General features: G+C 51.6%; 7 protein-coding genes across 7 annotated transcripts; 5 read left to right on the top strand and 2 right to left on the bottom strand.

Moving 5' to 3' along the window:
- Positions 1 to 1,502: 1,502 nt before the first annotated feature.
- On the top strand, positions 1,503 to 3,280 carry IUM83_01312 (DnaJ subfamily C member 3; the record flags this gene model as incomplete). Its single annotated transcript, XM_067925156.1, has 4 exons — positions 1,503 to 1,556; positions 1,693 to 1,773; positions 1,858 to 2,090; positions 2,170 to 3,280. 4 exons carry the CDS (start codon positions 1,503 to 1,505, stop codon positions 3,278 to 3,280), a joined length of 1,479 nt encoding a protein of 492 aa, XP_067797272.1.
- Positions 3,281 to 3,773: 493 nt separating this feature from the next.
- IUM83_01311 (uncharacterized protein) lies at positions 3,774 to 4,998 on the top strand (the record flags this gene model as incomplete). The annotated part of the gene is made up of 4 exons (XM_067925155.1): positions 3,774 to 4,310; positions 4,385 to 4,571; positions 4,670 to 4,701; positions 4,771 to 4,998. 4 exons carry the CDS (start codon positions 3,774 to 3,776, stop codon positions 4,996 to 4,998), a joined length of 984 nt encoding a protein of 327 aa, XP_067797270.1.
- Positions 4,999 to 5,309: 311 nt separating this feature from the next.
- Positions 5,310 to 6,443, bottom strand: IUM83_01310 (uncharacterized protein; the record flags this gene model as incomplete). Its single annotated transcript, XM_067925154.1, has 2 exons — positions 5,310 to 5,732; positions 5,799 to 6,443. 2 exons carry the CDS (start codon positions 6,441 to 6,443, stop codon positions 5,310 to 5,312), a joined length of 1,068 nt encoding a protein of 355 aa, XP_067797226.1.
- Positions 6,444 to 8,121: 1,678 nt separating this feature from the next.
- Positions 8,122 to 9,352, top strand: IUM83_01309 (uncharacterized protein; the record flags this gene model as incomplete). Its single annotated transcript, XM_067925153.1, has 2 exons — positions 8,122 to 8,853; positions 8,927 to 9,352. The coding sequence occupies 2 exons, from the start codon at positions 8,122 to 8,124 to the stop codon at positions 9,350 to 9,352; spliced, it is 1,158 nt and encodes a 385-aa protein (XP_067797350.1).
- A 5,791-nt stretch (positions 9,353 to 15,143) lies between these two features.
- On the bottom strand, positions 15,144 to 16,519 carry IUM83_01308 (uncharacterized protein; the record flags this gene model as incomplete). The annotated part of the gene is made up of 2 exons (XM_067925152.1): positions 15,144 to 15,593; positions 15,656 to 16,519. The coding sequence occupies 2 exons, from the start codon at positions 16,517 to 16,519 to the stop codon at positions 15,144 to 15,146; spliced, it is 1,314 nt and encodes a 437-aa protein (XP_067797349.1).
- Positions 16,520 to 16,701: 182 nt separating this feature from the next.
- On the top strand, positions 16,702 to 17,814 carry IUM83_01307 (uncharacterized protein; the record flags this gene model as incomplete). The annotated part of the gene is made up of 1 exon (XM_067925151.1): positions 16,702 to 17,814. The coding sequence occupies one exon, from the start codon at positions 16,702 to 16,704 to the stop codon at positions 17,812 to 17,814; it is 1,113 nt and encodes a 370-aa protein (XP_067797084.1).
- A 1,494-nt stretch (positions 17,815 to 19,308) lies between these two features.
- IUM83_01306 (uncharacterized protein) lies at positions 19,309 to 20,421 on the top strand (the record flags this gene model as incomplete). Its single annotated transcript, XM_067925150.1, has 1 exon — positions 19,309 to 20,421. One exon carries the CDS (start codon positions 19,309 to 19,311, stop codon positions 20,419 to 20,421), a length of 1,113 nt encoding a protein of 370 aa, XP_067797312.1.
- Between the last annotated feature and the right edge of the window lie 288 nt (positions 20,422 to 20,709).

Here is a 20,709-nt window from a genome sequence, read left to right as displayed (position 1 = left end):
AGCCAACGGAGGGTTGAGCCATACACGCTCGCGGGTGACCTGCTGGAGGTAGCGGTCGTGTGCAGTACAAAAACTACTACTTTTTTTTTGTTTTATTGGAATGACTCCATCGTTTTCGAATCTGAGAACGAGGATGGACACAGTTAGATCGAAACTATTATACCAGTCATCGTTTGCAAGAAGAAACGCAGCATTCGTTGTCAATTCAATAACCGGAATTGTCTACTGTAGACTTCCCAAATTCTCAGAATAGTACACTAATCATGCAGGCAAGGCACCCCCGTCAGGCAACTAAAAGTGGAGGTAAATAAGGAGAGGCGTATAATGGTGAAGAGTCTTGGGTGGGCTTCGATGAATCGATCAAGGCTGATCGACGTGCTGAAAAACTAAGACAGCGAAGGGCCCAGTGGGTTGGACGGGAAAAAATCGGAAGTGGGCACCAAAGACCGAATATACACAGTGACACGGTAACATGCTGTTACAAGGAGATTGGCCCTCAAAATGCGAGTTCGGCAACGGCAATTGCTTCCAGGACTGGAAATTGACGGTGCGGAACATCGGCAAGTGCAAGAAGCTGTAAGAGTGCATCGGGAAGCCATTTTGTCTCGGCTGGTTAAGACTCGACCTGCCTAGGATACGAAAAAAAAAATTCTGTCTGGGATTTTCCTTCTCGTGCTACAGTTGAGTAGTATGTGTGATAAACCTTGCAAGATAATGACCTACTTTGGACTTTGGTCGCCTACCACTTCACTGTTTTTCTTCTTCTCTCTGGTGCAACAACAACATATTGAATACTCAAGAAACGTGATGCAAAGCAATTAGCATGGCTTACGATGCCCTTTTCGGAAGCCTAGACTGACTCAAGGACTTACACTATTCCAAGCCACCAAGAAACTTGTTCAGTTGTATCCGAGCAGCGTACGTGCACCATCGCAATGGCTTGACATCTCTATTTGTCCTCGTTTTGTTATGCTACTTGCCTCGCATGACGAAGACCATCAATATATTCAGATTCCGCCCTTGTCCACATGACCGCGACGGATTCACGAGCGCTATTTCGCCTCAGCTGAAGATCTCTCTCGCTACTTCATCAAAGGCACTTCTTGTCGTCATTCATCCTTGTAGTTGGGTGTTGAGTTTCACGCTAACTTTTGGATACCGGTACATGGAGATCACAGATGCATATCGGCTGCAGTGCCTGCATTTAACATTTCCTCTCACTTTCGAATTTGCAGCGAGCAACACACTAGCTCTAGCGGTGCTGCAACATTTACTCCCGTTGTCGAATACACTTTCGAGAACGCGACGCTAGCAACTCTGCCAGTCGAAATCCCAAGAAATCGTACAGCCGTAGATAGGTCGAAGTGTGGACACGTGGAACTACAGATCCGAAAATAGATCCGAAATTAAGTCCATACAAACCCCAAGTCATCGGGGCCTTCATGAGCCACTTTAGGATTTCAATCACAGCTCGACGCGTCGACAAGACAAACTCTCGAGTCATGCGCGTCCTGGGGCTCCTGGCGACGGCCGTCGTCGCCGTCTGCGCCGTCAACGTACGTGTCTGCTACACGCGCACCTACCCCAGCAACGCGCGCGGTTAAATTCCTCCCACACGCCGAGATACCCTCGTTTTTCCAGCTTCTGACACGAAATAATCCGTTAAATTGTGCCATATCTGCCGCTATTCAGCACGCGGAGGCCAGCCAGGACAACGTGGCCAAGGTGCGCGTGGCGGCGGACAACGCCTTCGCCGGCGGCGACATGAAGACGGTGCGGAACGCTGTGTATTACCGCTCTTTAGGGCAGAATAATACTAAAAAAAGTTTTTTTTTATTGTTTTTTTATTTGCTGCAGGCCATCTCGCTGCTGTCCAAGCTCATCGAGCTGGAGCCCAAGAACGAGCGCAACCTGTACAAGCGCTTCCGCGCCTACCTGAGCGAGCGCAAGTACTCGCACGCGCTGGCGGACCTGTCGTCGTCGCTGGACGTGAACCCCAAGTACAAGCAGGGCTTGCTGCAGCGCGGCAAGCTGCTCATGATGCTGGGCCAGTGCGCCGAGGCCTCGCAGGACTTCCAGCACCTCGTGGAGTAGGCGGCATGCACGCTGCAGTTTTTTTTTTTTTTGCATTTGATGCTTATTTTTTCATTTTTTTTCATTTTTTTTTAGGTTGTACCCGAAGGATGCGGCGGGCGCGGAGCAACTGGACAAGAGCAGGGAGTGTGCGGCGTATATTGACGAGGCAGAGCGCGCGCACAGTCGCGGAGACTACCAGGCGGCGTACACGTACCTGACGCAGGTGCTGGAAGGCTCGGCCATCTCGAGTGTGCCGCTGCTGCTGGAACGCGCGCAGCTGAGCGTGTCGCTGCAGAACCCGTACGACGCCATTGCGGACCTCGGCACGATTCTCAAGCTGGACCCGTCGAACCTGATCGCGCTGCAGATGCGCGGAGAAGTGCTGTACTCGCTCGGAGACAAGCAGTCGCTGGAAGCGGCGCAGTCACACTATCGACAGGGCCTGCACTCGGACCCGGAGCACAAGGGTATCAAGACGCTGTACAGGAGGCTGAAGAAGGTGCTCAAGTACGTGAACAGGGCGGAGGACGCGATGCAGCGCGGAGCGCACGCGGAGGCCGTGGAAGACTGGCAGTCGGCGCTGGAGGTGGACCCCGAGCACGCGGTCATGAACAAAGAGTTCTACCTGCAACTCTGCACTAGCGAGCTGCATCTGAAGCACTTCTCAGAGGCGCGCGATGCTTGTGGGAAGGCTGTGGAGATTGACGACAGCTACGCCCAGGCATTTGCCAAGCTGAGCGAAGCGCAGATCGGGCTCGAACTATACGAAGAGGCCGTACGATCAGCGAACCGAGCCTTGGAGTTGGATGACTCGAATCACGACTTCAAGGAGAAGGTGGCCCAAGCCGAAGCGGCTCTCAAGCAAAGCAAGACCAAGAATTACTACAAAATTCTGGGCGTGCCACGCAACTCAGAAGCGAAGGAGATCAAGAAGGCATACCGAAAGCAGGCTCTTGAATGGCATCCAGACAAGCACACTGACAAGGATGAAGCAGAGCGCGAGGAAGTCGAAAAACGGTTCCACGATATCGCGGAGGCGTACGAAATTCTGTCCAACGAGGAAACCCGTGCAATGTACGACCGCGGCGAGGACGTATCAGGCAACCCGCAGCAGCAGCAACAGCAATACCGCGGCAACCCCTTCAGCAATGCCCACTTTTTCCAGCAGGGTGGACGTACCTTCCACTTCAACTTCGGAGGCTAGACAATAACTGCTGGTGTGTACAGGCGTAGCCGGAGATGGTGATCACGTGGAGGAAATCAGAGAGCTGTCACGGAATAGTGTCAACAATTAGCGTCGAGTGCCCATTTCCTAACCAATAATGGTAGGCCTCCATGCGGTTGTCATTCATGCGTTTCTTGTTATTGGTTCAAATTGACCATGTTTACGCTTGTCAAGCAAAGGCATCATCATGCAATGTACATGCATCGAAATATGTGTCGTGTTAGGTTGGACAGAACAAGGTACTCATCGCCGATAAGTTTTCAGCGCCGTTTATCCGGCGGGACACCTGTGAATGGTAAATACTTCGTGTCCCCTTGTGTCCGCACAGAATTCGTTGCGGGCACGGCACATACAAAAGTATCCTACGACTGAAACCTGTGTGCATGTAATCTGACCGACTGCATAATCCTGACTGAGACTCACCATCAATTGCCCAGCATAAATCAATTCAAGGCGCAATAACCACCGAACGATGAAGAAGCCCATCTCTCAGAGGGCCGGGACATCGCTGAACGAAGTGCTGGCGTTCCTGGATACCTTGGATAGCTGCGAAAGCGACTTCCGTGACAGCTCGTCTGGAGAGAAAATCGAGGGCAAACCAGAGGTGGGCATACTCGTCACTGGCGGTTGTAAAGAGTTGAATTCAAGAACAACAGTGCAGCTGAGGCAGCAACAGAAGGTGGAGAAGGAAAAACTTCAAGACCGATTTGTTCCATACTCGACCGATCTACAGCGCCGCAAGAGAGCCGAGCTCCACGGCCTTCGATCGCAACTTCAGCTACTCCAGAATCATTTGGCAGAGCTGAAGCAGCTCCGTCACAAGAGGATGGAGATGATGTCAGTATCAGACTCAGTAGATGACAATAATTGGCAGAAAGCAGCGCTGATAGCGTGCGAAGAGCGCCAGCGCTCGGAACGTCTGAATCGGAAGTTGAAGTCGATTCTGGAAAGTCAGGCGCAAGTGCATAGGTCCGTGGGCGATCTGCTCAATAAGCGCAACGTACTAGAGGTATGGCTGTGTAACCTAGTACCTATGAAATTGTTAGTACTCATGAGTCATGCCGCTGGTTGTCGTACGGACAGGGAATAGAAGTCGTGTTCCGAGATCAACCTACTGCCGGCCGAGATGCCATTCAACTCGACTTCAACGCTTCCAGTTTCGCAGAACTGTCGCATAGTGTTGAAACTATGCGGCTCGAAGTGGACAACGTGCTTCCAGCACTAAACGATTGCTCCACTCTTGCTTTTTGCAGCCAGCAGCCCAGAAAGAGTATGTGGGGATCTGCGTCGAGACATCGTTAGCGACACCCATGGCTTGCTCGAGCCAGGTAGCAAGTGATATTTTGTGAAGTTATGTGACCGCGACAGACAGAGATACAACGAAGTCTTCATTTTGCAGAGTAAGTGCAGCGTGTGTGGTGAATGGCATTTTTGATAATGCGAATACTTACCAAAAATTCATCGTACAGATTCGCAAGAAAAAGTGTACGCCGGACCAAGTGAACGGCGTGGTAGCACTGCTGGATGGGGCCCAACGCGTTGACGGCGTCAGCGTCTTCGGCGATTTGAGGAAGGCGATCGAACTATTTTGCTTGGAGCAACACTTTGGACTTTTCGAGATGAAGGTTTCCAATTTGAAGACTGCAGCTGGACTGTCATTTCGCCGTCACCAATGGACCCTCTGGGCGCGTCCGTGAGCCAGAACTACTGCCGAATGCACCAAAAGATTTCAGATCCAGCTAAGCCTTACATCTTTGTTGGTGGACACGAATCGATCGAAGGAGGCAGCGCTGGCTTCAGTCAACAAAAGGTTGCGCAACATCAAACACTTGAACCAGCTGTCAATCCTGCGTAGTACAGACGATGGTGTTAGGTAGCTCGAAGCTGATTGACCGTGAAAGCGGATCATTACATTTAATCCAATAGTTTTAGAATTCCCGACTACTTACCACGCATTCTTCAATTCTACTACAGCACGTAGATACATCGATTTGTAAAAGGTGTTGAGCTATGCACGAGCTTGGTCCAGCAGGATGTTTTCGATTACTCGCCGCCGGTCCTCCACGATCAGCTTGTACAACCTGGTCACCGAGTGTTGAGCCGCTTGATCGACACCATTCATCTCCTCTCCTGATAACGTCGAAGACGTCATGAAGATGCAATTCTTTACGGACGTAATGTTTCCGGCATCCATCTTCACATCGAGCGGGGCCATGATACCCCATCCATACTCCCGCGTCGTTACCGCTTGAGACCAATCCCCGAACGCGTCCCAAACGTGAATCTCCCGACCAGACTCCACGAATTTCTTGAGCACCAGTCGAATCGTGCACGATAGCATCGCCGCGTCCTCTTCTCCATTATCACCCCCTCTCAACACAATCTCACGCTTCAAAACAATTACGCGTCTCGCTTCCCCCAACTCCAAGCCCTGCAACAAAATGCACGATTAAGCACCCAACTATCCCCAACAAACGAACAAAGCAATTCCACGTACAATATCCGTGCACTCTCGGTCCTTCAGCACCGTTTGTTCCTCCAGCGCCGTCCACATAGCCTCCAGCACCGTGTCCAGGTCAAAAGGCGACAGCGCCACCGACCTGATTTGCAATACACTGCCATCCTTGGCCTCCAGCACCTTCGTCTCACTCATCTCTGTTCCCACCTCCTCCAAATCCGCAGCCTGGTAAACCTGCTGCACCTTGCTGTAGTTCTCGTCGACACTTCTACTCAGCATCTGCAGAATCTGCGCGTCTTTTAGAGCATCATAGGGCAGATTGCGACCCACCGCTCCTAGACGTGGCAGCATGGAGGCCTCCACTGTCTGCTTTTGGCTCTGGTAGAGCTGCAGCTTGCTCTCCAGTAGGTTGACTTGGGCCACGCTACGTTTTAACTTGCTGCGGAGCTGCAGGTTTTCAGCTCTGGCCCGAAGCTCCTGGCGCTGCATTTCATCGGCTCTGGCCCAGAGCGCGCGGACTTCGCTCTCCAGCACTGGAATCTGCTGCTTGAGGCGCGCGATCTCGTGGATGGGGCGGTTGCGGTCTCGTCTCGACTTGGGCTTGCGTGTTTTTATCGGAGACTTTTTTGCCATTGGAGATTGAGAGAGTTCCCGGTCGAATTCGGACGCCGGAGAGGTCTGCATCGATGCACAAGGCGCAGAGCTAGCTGATGCAATTGGCTGCGGCGAGGAAGACGCCGTGGAGGCGGAGCAACAGCTCGGCGAAGGCGACGCACGTGCGCTAGGAGAGTGCGTCATGACGACCGTTACTTTATGATGGGACAGAGGATAGATGAAGTTGGACAGGTTTTGCCAGTCGAAGAGGACAAGTTGACGTTGCTGCAAGAGGAACGCAATGTATGTTGTTCATTATTGCACAGTATTCGTTTGTAGAGTAGATGAGGCCCCGCGGACCGAATCCCAGAGCATATTTTCCAGGCACTGGCGTTGGGAGCTCACGAGCTCGGAGAAAGAGGAGACAATGTCTTTGTCGGCGCAGAGTGGGGCTTTGTCTGGGGAACTGCTGCTTGAACGGGGCTTTTGCACAGCTTCACTCCGCGCTTTTGCGCTGATCTGACAGCCAGGAGCGCCGAAAGAGTCTGCAACGAGAGAAATATCACGAAGTACGCACCAAATGGACTCGCGAGACTGGCGGCTCCACAGAATTGATACTCCGTGGCAGGCTGACCACTCCGAGCAAGCCTCTGCCAGCAATACGCAGCCTTGCGGAATCACGAAGCGTTTGACTACGCAGTGAACGTCAATAGCCACAATGGTACCTTGGCCCAGAGGCAGCGCGAAACGTGAATCGACTGCGTGGACGTCTTCAGAGCGCCTCATGACATTCGAGACCTGCTTCTGGGGGCCACCGCCTTCCTCGATGATACTCCACGCTGCTTTTCGGGTTACTTTTGCATCGAAAGGCAGTAGACGAGTGCACTTGTACTCCATCGCAGAGATCGCGTCTTCCTCTCCGCCACAAGTCTGCACGTGTTCTTCATCCAGCGTTAGTGAGGCTTGACGAATCTCCTCGAGAAGAGGCTGAAAGCTGTGAAAACGTTCGTCGACCTGATCTTCGAGAATTTTAAAAGTGTTGAAGCTGCTGATCGTGAGGTGGCGCTGCACGCCCATATCTGTTGCAACAATTGACGTGCGCATAGGCACCACACCATCGAGAATCTCCTCTCTCTGCACACTCAGCGCCGTGATCGTTTTTTTTAATACGCTTGAGACTCGAGCGCACGCCTGTAGCTGGCGTTTCAAAGCCTCGTTCTTCTCTTCGGCTTCTCGCTGCAGCTGCTTCTCCCTGTCTGCTATGAGTTTGCTCTGGTGAAGTTTGTCGAGTCGACCCGGCGTGATCCCGAGCTGCCTGCATCGTTTATCTTGCTGGCTCTTGAGAAAAACTGCTCGGGTCTCCATCTCCTCGCTCTGCTGCCGAAGAGCTTGTAGCTCTCGTTTCGTTCTCAACCATGTCGGGATCCTCCTCTGACCACAGGTTTTCACCTGCGGTCGACCAGCATTGCATGTCTGCTGCCTCGACTGGATTCCTTGTTGACGCTCGAGCGCGTCCATATCCTTTAGGAACAAGTCCACAACATGTGCAACGTCTCCGTCGTCTTCCATTTCCATATCGACTTGTGTCCTTTGATACCAAAGCAAAACTGAGCGACTCTGGTCGGGGTCTAGTCGTTTCTGGTGATGATGGCATGTACACCATGTAGCAATCACATCAATGTCGCTGATGCTTTGCGGGACCGGCATCTGGCAAGGCCCTGCACTGTCCACGTGTCGTGATAACCATCGAGTTGGACATCTACCCACGATGGAGAGAGCTCCTCGTGGTGACGGACTTTGCTCGCCGTTACTAGACGAGGACACGATGTTTTCAGTCATGAACGACGTGTTGGACGAGTCAAACAACCTGTCTGCAGGTTTCGAGCTACTGAACGAAGACGAGCGAGCTGAAAAGCCCAAGAAGAAACGGCGGCGAGACCGCAATCGACCGTGCCACGAAATCGCGAGGCTGCAGGCGGAAGCTGTGGAACTTGAGCAAGAACTTCAGAATCAACTCAACCGAGCTACTGAGACAGCACGCAGCAGCTTTGGTGCAATGGTTCAGAACGCCGAATTGAAGTCTTTGCTGCGCCAGAGCCTCGAGGACACACGCACGCTCGAGCTGAACCTGAGCAAGCAGGTTGACGAACTCGTCCAAATGCTGCCGCCCTCGATGAACACGATGGCTCGGAACCTCGCGTTTGACGCAACACATGATGACGATTTGTTCAAAAGGATGGCGAATGATGTAGATGAACAATACCGGAACATGGGGCGCATTCTCCACCTTGCGGGGCTCCACGGGGGTGACTCGGAGGTGACCGACGCCTACATTTGCCAATCGAGGGGTACTGTAAACGGCCAAGTCGGACACTTGCTGAAATCTCGCACGCGGATTCTATCGCCGTTCACCAGCCAAGCTCTGGTGAACGCGTTATGGACAAGTGTTGAGAGCGATGAAAGAGCGACGCTGAGGACGAAGCAAGCTACCAACAAACTCGTAGGTTCCTCAGTAAGATGCCTGCTTTTGATTTATGGCTAACCGCGGCTACTTTTTGTGGGTTTGGAACTAGGATCTGCCGCTTGGTTTGGCGTCTCGCATCGCTGTTCAGAAGTATGAAGTGGTGGTGGGAGACTACGTCTGCACCATGCGGACGGTAATGAAGCAGTTCATCGAGAAGGACCGGGTCGCCCAAGTGTGGAGTTCTGTCGGGGACTGGCCGCACATGGAAACAATGCGCATTGCGAACACACACGAGCAAGGGTGGGGCTTTATCCGACCTGTTAATGACAACACTAGTTTGTGTGTAAACTACGTCATGATGAACCCGACAGTCGAACGCTTGGCTCCCGACGAGAGCTGCGACGCACAGCTCAGATCTCTGGCAAAATTGTACCAGGACTTCATCATCTCTCGACTGCACACGCTTGAAAACCAAACGCTCGATCGGATCATGCAGGAGAGGAAGAACGCAACGGCCTGCTCTGTAGAAAGGTAAAGCATGATCAAGCGAAATCCTCGCATCCTCGCAGAGGAGGGCAGATAAAATCGGACACAAATTCACTCTTGCGTGCATCCAAGACCGCCAGAGGACAGAAAATGGCGGACGACGACGCAGATCATTTGATCGCCAACAAGAAACTATTTCAAGTCAATCGAAATGCATTGCTGTAAGGCCAGAGCGTCCACAATAACCCTTGTGCGAATATTCCTCCATTTGGTGGAGACTCGAACATTTTTCTCTCAAAATCTGCGAGGAAAGACAACGTCGACGCTCTGGGGCCTCGCAACGTTGCAAGTGATTTTCAAAGTCAACCGTCACATTAAGCAAGCAGGAAGCGCCACTATCCAGACTACTTAGTAATAACAGTAAAGCGTACAAGTATTTGACACTGAGTTTTTGATGCAGACATTTAATTTCTGGGTGGCTGTGCTGAACGGTATGCTGCGTGTTCGTCCTCCTGTACCCTTGCAGAGGGATGGATTGTGGTGCAGTCTACTCAGTCGATGGAGGGAGGAGAAGGGCCGAAGAAATAGGCGAAGAAAAAGTCGAGTCAGACTTGGTTTAAACGAAGGCAGGAGCTTTCAGCTCTTCAACAATAAACTCAAGAGATGGAGACGCTAGTTGAGTTCCTGGAGAATAAGCAGGCGATCGGATACAGCTCCCTGACCCCTAAGTCTCTTTTCGAGCCTACACGCGCTGCTACGAGGGAGAAGATGCAGCCGAAGAAGGCTCAAGACGATAATGCGGTGTTGAAGCATCGAGTTCGGGCGTTTGCTGTGTGCTTAACCCGAATACGAGAAGCGGTCACCCTGGCCAACTTGAACCAACATGTCGCGAACGCTGTGGCAGCTACTCAGTTTGTTGATTCCGTGGTGACTTCAGCTCAGCAACGGCTGTCGCGCAACTTGAGCACTTTCAACGCACTCGATTGCTCGTATTGATCTACTCTTCCACGATTCCCGTCCACCTCAGAAGAACTACGAAATGCATCAGCGGTTGTCGACCGGGAGGACTTCCAAGTGCGCTGTGGTGAAGGTGCAGGCACGGCTGTGATGGAGTTCAAAGTTTCTGTGTTGCCTATTCATGCACTTTGTCCGTGACGTCGCATGCTCTGCGCCACAGCAGCATCGTTGCTGAGCTCACCTGAAAACTTCGTCTGTCTGGCAAAGTCAAGCACGGAATACCGTGGGATCTCGATTGGTCGGAGTTTCTTGACTCAAGCTCGCGATTCGCCGGGTTCGTCTTGGTGGATTGTTAAAGCGAGAATATACTGAAACCTTCCGGTGTGAAATGAGGGCAGTAGTGCGGAGCGAATCAGTTCAACCGAAATTACCGGATGACATAATGCTCGCCTTCGTAATGAACTCGGTTCGAGATCATCTCAATCGTAAGATGCAAGTTCTGGAGAACGCACTGTGGGACTCTGCACGATCGATCAAGTAGCTAGCTAACGGCGAGGTCATCAAGCTGGAATCATAATAGTCCCAAAGTCTACTCGACTGAAACTAAGGACGTGCCCAAAATTGCGATTTCGTGGAGGAGGACCGCGTCCCAACCCAGAAGCAATGGTGGGGGTTTATCCAGCCTGTTAGCGATACCACCTTGTGCCGTGATGAGCCCGACAGTCGGAAGCTTGTCCCTCGACAGGAATTGGGATGCGCAGCTCAAGGCCGTCGCCAAATTGCACCAGGCTCGCGGCTACACACGCCTGAAAACCAAACGGGGAGAAAGACAATTAATTAAGGTATGACCTGCTCGTAAAACCCGGCGGGTAAGGTGTCTGCATTTATGTCAAGCACTGGCGTAACGTGCGAATCACACAGTGCGATTAAATAACAAGGTCTGTGAAATGAACGAGCTGCAGTTTTGTGCCCACAACTCCTTCTCTCGTAGCTGTCGTGAAATTCGACCCGGACATGGAGTATGAAAATTCACGCAGTTGGAAGAAGCTGCTTCAGAATCTTCGCCCACGCCGCCCCGCATGTTGTGGGGGCAAACGACGCAGATAATCAAGCGCGCAATGCCATGGAATCCCTGATATCTGTAATTTCTCGACACAAGAATCGATATCGTTCGGGATTCGCCGGGTTCATTTTGGCCAAGGTCCACGATCCAGGAGCTTGGGTGTCAAATGTATGTTACCGCGGTAGTGGCAATCTGATCAAAATGCTCAGAATATTAAACGCCACAGCGTAGCTCATAGCAAAGAACAAAAAAGTATATCCGTGAGGTGCAAGCATATATATTTCGTAGATTTCGTACAGACAGTCAAGAGCTTTTGCGCAGTAGTTTTCCTAGGGAGGTTATAACTTCGCGTTCATCTTCTTCGAGCGATTCCTGGAGCATGAGCTGAAATGCCTTAACCGCATCATCTTCAGCGTCCGTTGCAATGCCGTGCACGGAAACAAGGCGTGTGCACACCTCCATCAAAGCACCCGTTCTTACGTCATCCGAATACGGTCGGTTGCGAGCCCAACTGGTCTCGTTGATATCCATGCCGCTGCAAATGCCCTCACCTTCCCAGAAAATCTTCCAGACTATCAAAACGCTATTGTCGTTGGTAAAGCGCCGCGAGACGACACGCTTCAAGACAGAGTGCGCGCACATGAACGCTACAGCAGGTATTCTTCTCGAATTTCCACAGTACAGTACATATTATATACATAATATGAAACTTGGACTGGCGGTGCGACGGGTCGAACATAATCCTGAAGATATATATATAAATGTTCTTTTATCCTGGGTCATATATTAGATGACTAGCCCGATGGTAATAATGCAAGATGAAGGTGCCCAAAAGAACCTGCTAAACGTGAAAGGTTTGCTCTTGCTCTTCAACCATTATCCTGCAATAGCGCAGCTAATTTTATGGTGGGATCACCTTCTAGTCTTACAACGAGCAGCATTTGATCACCCAGTACTAAAAGAAGATTTTGGCGGTGGCGCAACGTTTTTCTTTTATAATTGAAGAACTAGAGACACTTAACCTCCCTGCTCCCTGTTGGTGTCTGGAAGAATAATGTGCGTGCGATTATGAAGAGTTGAAATTACATGTATAAAACTACATGTAATAACAGTGATGAATGAACTCATGCGTGTCGCTGTATCATCGCCTGTACCGTACAGTTTCAGGGAGAACTGGATTTTCTCCATATGTGATTGCTCCGGCAAAATGTGCCATAATACCACGACCGTAATACATGCATGTACATGTAGCAAGCTCACTTTCCCATTATCGCAGGGGATCACATACGTCGTTTTGCAGAGGTCAAAATGACAGAAGAACAAGCACTGGGCACTGCAGAATGCAGCCGCGTATTGGACATGTTTCTGACGGACATGCGCGAGTTGGACGAGAAGCGTTCGGAGGCTGAAGCGCCGAAGGAGCAGCCCCCGTGGAATTTAGCGTCGAGAAATGCTCCACTCGTGAAGAGAGAACGAGATGGAGCTATGCACGTGGAGGCTGAAAGAGCATCGCAGACACCGAGGAAGAATCACAAGAAGAAATCGAGCCAAACTTGGTTTAAACGAAAGCAAGAACTCCAAGCCCTTCGACAGGAAGCACAAGAAATGGAGACGTTGGTCGATTCTCTGATGATACAGCGAGTGAGGAAGTGCAAACGATTCTCTCACGGCTTAAAGGTCGACCACAACTTGGCTGCTACAAGGGAGAAGATGCGGACAAAGACCGCGCAAGACGAAAATGCAGCGCTAAAGCGTCGAGTCCGTGGATACGCGCTGTGCTTATCAAGATTGCAAGCAGCAATGCCTAGTGTGAATGACTTGAACAAGCAGCTAACAGATGCCATGGCATCGACGAGCGTGTTTGCGTCTCAGATCATCCCTGCGAAGCGATTGCCTACGGAAAGGCGGTGCTCTTTCACTGCGCTCGAAGCTCGGGTTGACCTGCGTTTCCAAGAGTTTCCGTCCATCTTGGAAGAGCTTCAGAAAACGTCAACTATTATGGACCAGGAGAACGTCCAAATTCGGTGTCGAGACACAGGAGCAGCAGTGATGGAATACAAACTCACTCGCGTACTTCCTTTCGATGGCGGCAAGACCTACGAACGAGTATGGAGTCTCGTCGAAGCAGGGGGATATCGCTCCAAACAAGCTTCCAAAGTGTCGAGATGGTCCGATAACGCGCACGGTGTCGAGTCTCGTTCCATGCTTCCTCTCGCTGGCAGTAATGATATAGCAGCAGTAGACGCTTGCACCGTTGTGAAGCGATTCGTGGTACCTGAACACTTCGTCTTCCTGGCGGAATCGAGCGCGGAGTATCGTGGGGTATCCAGTTCGTGGAGCTTCTCGACACAAGAATCGATATGGTTTGCGATTCGCCGCGTTCCTCTTGGTGTGATGCCAGGGTGCGAATCACTTCAAGCGTTCGGGTGCCAACTGAATGCAGCAGTGCGAAGCGAATCCGTTCGACAGGATTTACCGCAAGGCATTACGCCTGAGCTTGTGATGAATTCAGTTCGGGATCACATCGACCTCGAGAGACAGTATCTGGAGAACACGCTATGGGACTCAGCACGAACCCCCCAGCACCAGTAGGAGCATTGAGAGATTCTCCCATTCCTTCCTTCAAGTGTCAGCTGTAACAACGCCAACAGGTGAGTCAAAAACACCAGTCGAAGTCGAGCTGGATCATTTGGTTGCGGATTAAAATCTAGTGTGAAAACGCTGAAGTCCTAGTGTGGGCCCTGAAACGGTGGACTTCCGTGTGTATTTTAAATGGAGGGATAACTTGCTTAGTGGCTTTTTAATATATTAAATTCAATGCGTATGTATGAGGCCAAGATGGCCGTGGGGCACGCTGGACGAGCCCTGTTTCCTTCTCAGAGGGGCTCTCAACCTGATTCTCTGAGGTTGGATATAGATCAATCCTCGACAAAGCAATTCTGCGGTCCTTTTACACCAGCTTTTAATCTTTTCTCGGAACCTTGCATCCGGATCAAGCGCCGCGAAAACCTCAGAAGAAGAAGATCCATAGGTAGGTGTGACGGGAGCAAGAAGAACACGCGGATCTCGCGCTCCTCAAACTTCACTGTTGCGAGTTTATCGCGGGTAGCTTGCGCGGTAAACGATAGATCAACGGTTTTCCCTGATGCGGAAGGCATTTTTGACTATCTACGCTCAAGTAGCAATACCAGCTTTCTGAATACGCCGAGGACAGTTGCTGCCTACGAGAAGAATGTGACCCCTGGGATTTGTTTCGCAACGTCCTCGAACAATTCCCTGCGGGGGGGGGGGCACGTTGCTTTCCAAGCAAGGAACGTCATGACTTTGAACCATATCCAAAATGAAACACATTTTTCCCCAATGCCTGCTTGCATCATTGGCAAAGAAGCAACGCTGCAGTACTGCAAATTCGTCGCCGATAGGGATGACAAGCTGGTTTCAGATGAGAACAAGGCTTTGAAGAAGGTGATGTGCACGACTGACGAAAAGCTTGCAAGCAGCCCTTGTGAATCAATTCCAACAAGAGATTCTACGTAGTGTGATCGTGAGTCAACGCCCCATTGGACGGCGAGTGAAGGAGACTCAAAAAGGTGCCGGTCCATAGTCTGTCGGGTTGCTGATAAGTCTAAAACCAAGCGCTTCTAAAAGTCTTGGTTGTGTACTGAAGGCGATGCAGCGAAGGGGTTCACAACTACCAAACCTGCCATGTTGGTTTTCCGTGGCATCCAACGCCAGATAGCAGAGAATAAGTTGTGGGATCCAACCTACCGTCTAGTCAATTTATTAGCATATTTCAATACGAAGAGGTCGCCATCGCATCTCAGTTACTGGAATTATTCACTTGATCCGCGTCCTTCTTACAACAACTACTCACTGGTGTGGATTTCCTTGCGCAGATGGACGCGTCCACCAGTGTGTTCTCTAGTTTTTGGTAGCGCGACTCGATCGTTCGGCGATAAAGTTGCATCACACGCTCGACGAGCTCCGGATCCACCGATGGCGTTGACGTGGTAGTCACCAGAACGAAACTCTTAAGAATCGAGAGGTCTGGACAATCTGTTCGCATGAAGAAGCTCCATCCGTATTCTCGAGTCGACACGTGAGGTATCGCTTCTGCTCGAGGCCAGTCGCCGACGGCGTCCCACACGTAGACCAAGCGATCTTCTTCAACATATTCCTTGAGAGCCAGTCGAATCGTGAACGAGACATTGTCCAGATGAACTTCTCGCTTCGAAACGATCAAATTATGTGCCGACCCCATCGGCAGACCCTGTCAAACATACATCAACGTCAGCACTTACCATTCGGTTAATACCCACCAAAAATACGTACCAGATCTCTGCTGGACTCGACATTCTCCGGCAAAATAGCCGATTCACACTCCAATCTGCGCCACATTGCTTGCTCCACCAGCTTCATCTCGTACGGCAGGAACGCGCACATTCTGGTCTTCAGCAAACTGTCGGTGTCTTCTGATTTCGACTTCGGTGGGGTCACGTACGCGTCGAAAATCTCCGACTTCGCATCGCTCAAACCGGCCGTTTCGAACGCGTGGTTCATATCCAAATAATGTTTATCCACTGTCGTCGCGAGTACTTGGAACACGGCGTCGTCCTCCTCCACATCGTAGACCAAGTTCTGGCCCAACACTGCCAGGGACTTGGGCAGAGCCTGCAGGAGCTTGTCCGCTTGCGTCTGCAGCAACTGCTCCACTGCCGCCGTGCTCTCCAGACTCCTCTTCAGCTGTTCCTTCAGCTCATTGTTCTTGTCCTTCAGAGCCTTCAGCTCGTCCGTGTCTTGACTGGCATTGGGTCTCAGCACCTTGAGCTGCCTCTCCATGTCCTCTACCTGAATCTGCAGGCGGTGGATCTCGTGGATCGGCCGGTTGCGGTCCCGTCTTCGCTTCTTCTTGGTCTTCACTCTACTGCTTGGCGTCATCTTGATGAAATCGGTATTCGCAGGCCAGAAGGACGGACCGGGGCTTGCACTAACACTAGTAATACTGGTACCTGTACCTGTACTTGCGGAGACCGAGGAGCCGTTACACCCAGCTGCAACTTGTGTTCTTTCCGGTGTTGCAGCTGCATGGTCGTCGTCGGACGTCGGCATGAGGTAGGACCGCGCTTCGTCCTGGTTGCCGGCGGCGCCGGCGTTCTTCTCCCCATCGACGACGCTGCTAGTAGCGGGGCTGTTCATGTCTTCCCCCTCCCTGCCTATGCCGATTGATTGTGTTGATGGTGAGACCTCTCCGATGATGATGGCGCGGAGTGGTCCGACCTGTCCATGGCGAACGTCACGCGGTGTCGGCCCATTGAAGTCCGACATACGTTTACGTTGGAGGTGCCGCACCATCACCGCACTGCCAAAATCCAATTGTAATGAAGCCTCTCAGCAAGACGAAGACAACCGATGGGGTCAGCAAGCCCAAGCCTAAAAAGGTGCCGACTTGGCTACGTCGGAAGAGAGAGATCGAGGCTCTGCGCCACGAGCGCGAGGAGCTGGAGACCCGCCTGCTGTTTTCGGAGATGAAGCGGGTGACTGCCACCTGCTCACCGGAGTTCATCAGCGTCGACTTGGGCCAGTTGAGGGCCAAGACAAGTGCGTTGCTCGCGAGACAGCGCAGACGAGCTGCGGAAGACGAGAACCAGCGACTGAAGGCAAAGGTGCACAAGTATATAAACCAGAGAGAGACGCTAATGACAACGCTGGCAACTGCCGACTTGGTATCCGGAGCTCTTCGCGTGGAGATGGGTGCGGGCCACAAGCTCCGGTTTAGTGGCGGTAGCGTCCTGGAAATGCTGGAGAGGAGGGTGGACGCGAGGGTCTTTGAGCTTGACGAGGCGTTCGGGATGATGGCGATGGAAAACTCGACCACTTCGATGGACCCGGGGATGTTCGAGACTCGATGCCCAAACGGTGCAATGGGGACGGTGGCGATGTCGCGGATGGAGTTGCTGCCCTTTGACTGCGATGCGTCTTTGTCTGCGATGTGGGACATGGTGGGAATGGGGAAGTCCCCTGAAGGAGAGCACTCGCGCGCGGTTAGACTCTCGGACGACGTGTACGCTTTGATTTCTGTCCTCTCGCTGCGTCTCGAGTCCGGGGCTACCATCGATATCACCGGTCGAAGTGTGGTAAAGCGGTTCAACACAGCAGCGGGGACCGGAACTCTGATCGAGTCGTGCTCGGAATGGACAGCGCATTTGCCGGACTCGGGCTCTTGGACTCACGTAGCACGAGAGTCGGGTTGTTTCGCCGTCCGCGAGTATTGCGTTGCGGGTTGCGCTCTGCCAGGAATGTGTCAATCTAGCTCGGAACTCTGCTTCGGTCCTAGCGAGTTTGTAGGAGATACGACCAAGCACCAGCCGATGACGACAGACCTTCAGATTGAGGTGCTAATTCCGGCTTATAAAGGACTCGCCGCTTCTCGGCACCAATTCGTGGAGAATACGATGTTCGACACGGTCCGTGTTCTCAGCGAGGGTGACTAACTAAGCCAGGCGAAGGCTGTCTCGAATTCAGGTGGAGGGTATCGTGAATGCAACAGCAAACATAATGATCAATAAGGTAAGTTGCTGCGGTTCTCATTCGGACCACAAGTATCAAGTATCAGTAGCTTCTAGCAACGTGAGCATTGCTCCATCGTCAAGAAGTGAACGCTTTCATTCGATTTGGACTGTGATCTCTTTGTCGACACAAAAATACTACCGGTTCATGCGCTTACGACTACTTCACAAGACAGTTCCGTTGAGTTATGGCAGTTTGTTCACGTCCTGAGCGCGCTCACCCCACAACCAACTTCACTGTCAAGAAGTATCAGCACGGTACACGCGCAAGACAATAGTAATTATTTCCGGCTAGCTAACATGCTTGGCGTCGAGACTGTACTTGCCAACACCAATGAAGAAGTTGACGTGGAGCCAGAGGAAGGGAGAGATCGAAGCACTGAACCGGGAACGCGAGGAGCTGGAGACCCGCCTGCTGTTCATGGAGGTGAAGTGCATAATGTCAAACTGCACCGGGGAAGTTATCGAGCCGAAATGCGGTCTAGGGCGGCTGCCATACGGTCAAAACGGGGAACAGAAGCCGCCGAAGATGAGAACAAGTGGCTCAAGAAACGGGTGCAGAACTTTATTCAACAATGCGAAGCATTCCGAATGACGCTTGAAAGCACAGAGTGTCAGAAAAGTGGTTTTGTCCTTGGCACTATGGTACCTGAAGCAGCTCTTCGCGTGGAACGAGTAACCGGCCACACTCTTCGGTTCAGCGATGACTAGCATACTCGACATGCTCGAGAGAAGAATCGACGCAAGAGTTGATGAGCTGAGTGAGGCGCTTCAGAAGCTGAAGATGGAAAGCTGCTCGACGAACTCGCTGGAGTCCGGAAAGTTCACGACTCATTTTCAACACGCCAACGTGGGGTCAGTGCGGCTTTCGCGAATTGAGATGGTGCCGTTCGAACGCCATGTCACGTCGTCGGCGATGTGGGCGATTGTAGAGTCTAGCAGATTCCCCGAAGATGACCACTCGTGCGTCTTCAGACGCTCCAAGACTTCGTTCGCAATTCATTTTGAGTTGACTCAGCGTCTCGCATCTGGAGGCTCTAGCGATATCAACGGGCACACTGCGATCAAGAAGTTTCAAACTCCTGGAGGAATTAAGTCCAATCTAGCGAATAACGTTTCTCGAAGCGTATGTCTCCAAAATTCAGGGGAGGATTTTCTACAGTATCAGACACGTTTCTCCATAAAGCGACGACGAAGCACATTCACCCGTTCCCAGGTGTCTTCGTCGAGAAGTGCGCGTGCAATTTATCTCTCAATACAAAAATACACCCCTTACCTCGAATTCTGAGGACCTGATGGCAACTAGCGTTAGGTTCTGGGCGTGTTCAGTTACACTCGTTGCATTTGTAATGAGAACAAGCACAGTATCAAGAAATCTCAACAGTACAAGCGTGAAGTCGAACGTAACCCTCAGGAAGTATGGTTGGAGTGGCGACTACGTGTTCGCTTACGCAACTGAATGCATCGACATGGCTCCGAAGGAAGGAAGAGATCGAAGCGCTGCAACAAGAGCACGAGGAACTAGAGAACCACCTGCTCTTCATGGAGATGAAGTGTATGACAACAAACGACACGGGGGAGCTTATCGAGATGAACTGTAATGAAGTGCGGTCTAGGGCGGCTGCCTTAGTGGCAAAACGGCGAAGAGAAGCTTCTGAAGCTGAAAACAAGCGACTGAAGAAGCTGGTACAGGTAGCCACGAAGCAATGTGAGGCATTTCAAGCGTCACTAGACAATGCAGAACTGCAGATGAGCAGTCTTGCCCACGGTGCTATGACTCCTGAGCTAGCACTTCGCGTGGAGTTAGTCGCAGGGCGCAGTCTTCGGTTCACTGATGCCAGTATAGTCGGCATGCTCGAGAGGAAATTGGAGGCGAGGGTCGGCGAGCTGAGTGAGGCGCTTATGAAGATGCGGGTGGGTAGCTCCTCGACAGACTCGATGGAACTGGGGCTGCTCAAAACTCACTTTCAAGATGATCAGGTGGGGTCATTGCAGCTCTCGCTGATGGAATTGATGCCGTTTGAAATGAATGTCACAGAGTTTGCGATGTGGGCACTAGTTGAAGCGGGCAAGTTCCCCGCTGGAGACCACTCGCGCATGGTCAGACGCTCCAAGGACTCATTCGCCATTGATTCTGAGTTGACTCTACATCTTGCATCTGGAGGCACGATCGATATCAACGATCTCACTGTGTTGAAGAAGTTCCAAACACCAACTGGGGGCGGGATGTTGGTGGAGTCTCGTGCTCAATGGACCGTTCGACTACCAGGCTCGGAGGCATGGACGCACATGACGCGAGAAGCAGGGTGCTTCGTAATGAGCAAATGCACTACAGAAGGTAAAGCAGCACCACGCGTGTCTGCATTTCGCTCCGACATTCGTCTGGAACCGAGTGAATTCGTGGGGCCGACGACCCAGCAACAGCCAAAGCAAAACATGCTCAGCGAAGTTGTGATCCCATCCTTTCGTAGGATTGTCCTCGCTCGACGCCAGTTCGTGGAGAATTCGTTGCTCGATATTGTTCGCTTGTGAATAGGACAGGATCAACGCTCGCGTTATTCTCCAACAGAAAGTTGTGAAGCACATTTATATTTTACTAGGTAGATCGGTCCTGTGTGTTAGCGACGAATTACAACAATTTTGCTTGTACGTTTGCGTTGCGCACCCGGAGCGAATTTGCTTTGAGTGCCTGTCAGATTCCTGACAAATAGTACTCCTGGAGTATTGTACTTGCCAGACACCAGCTATTACTTTATTTCTGTGTTATACTAAGCTTAGAAGCCTTGAAGTGGAACTCGTGAACTACATGCTTCACTTGAA

The sequence above is a fragment of the Phytophthora cinnamomi genome (genome assembly GCF_018691715.1).
Source record: "Phytophthora cinnamomi strain GKB4 chromosome Unknown Contig14, whole genome shotgun sequence".
NCBI lineage: Eukaryota > Oomycota > Peronosporomycetes > Peronosporales > Peronosporaceae > Phytophthora > Phytophthora cinnamomi.
This window is presented reverse-complemented; position numbering and strand designations above follow the sequence as displayed.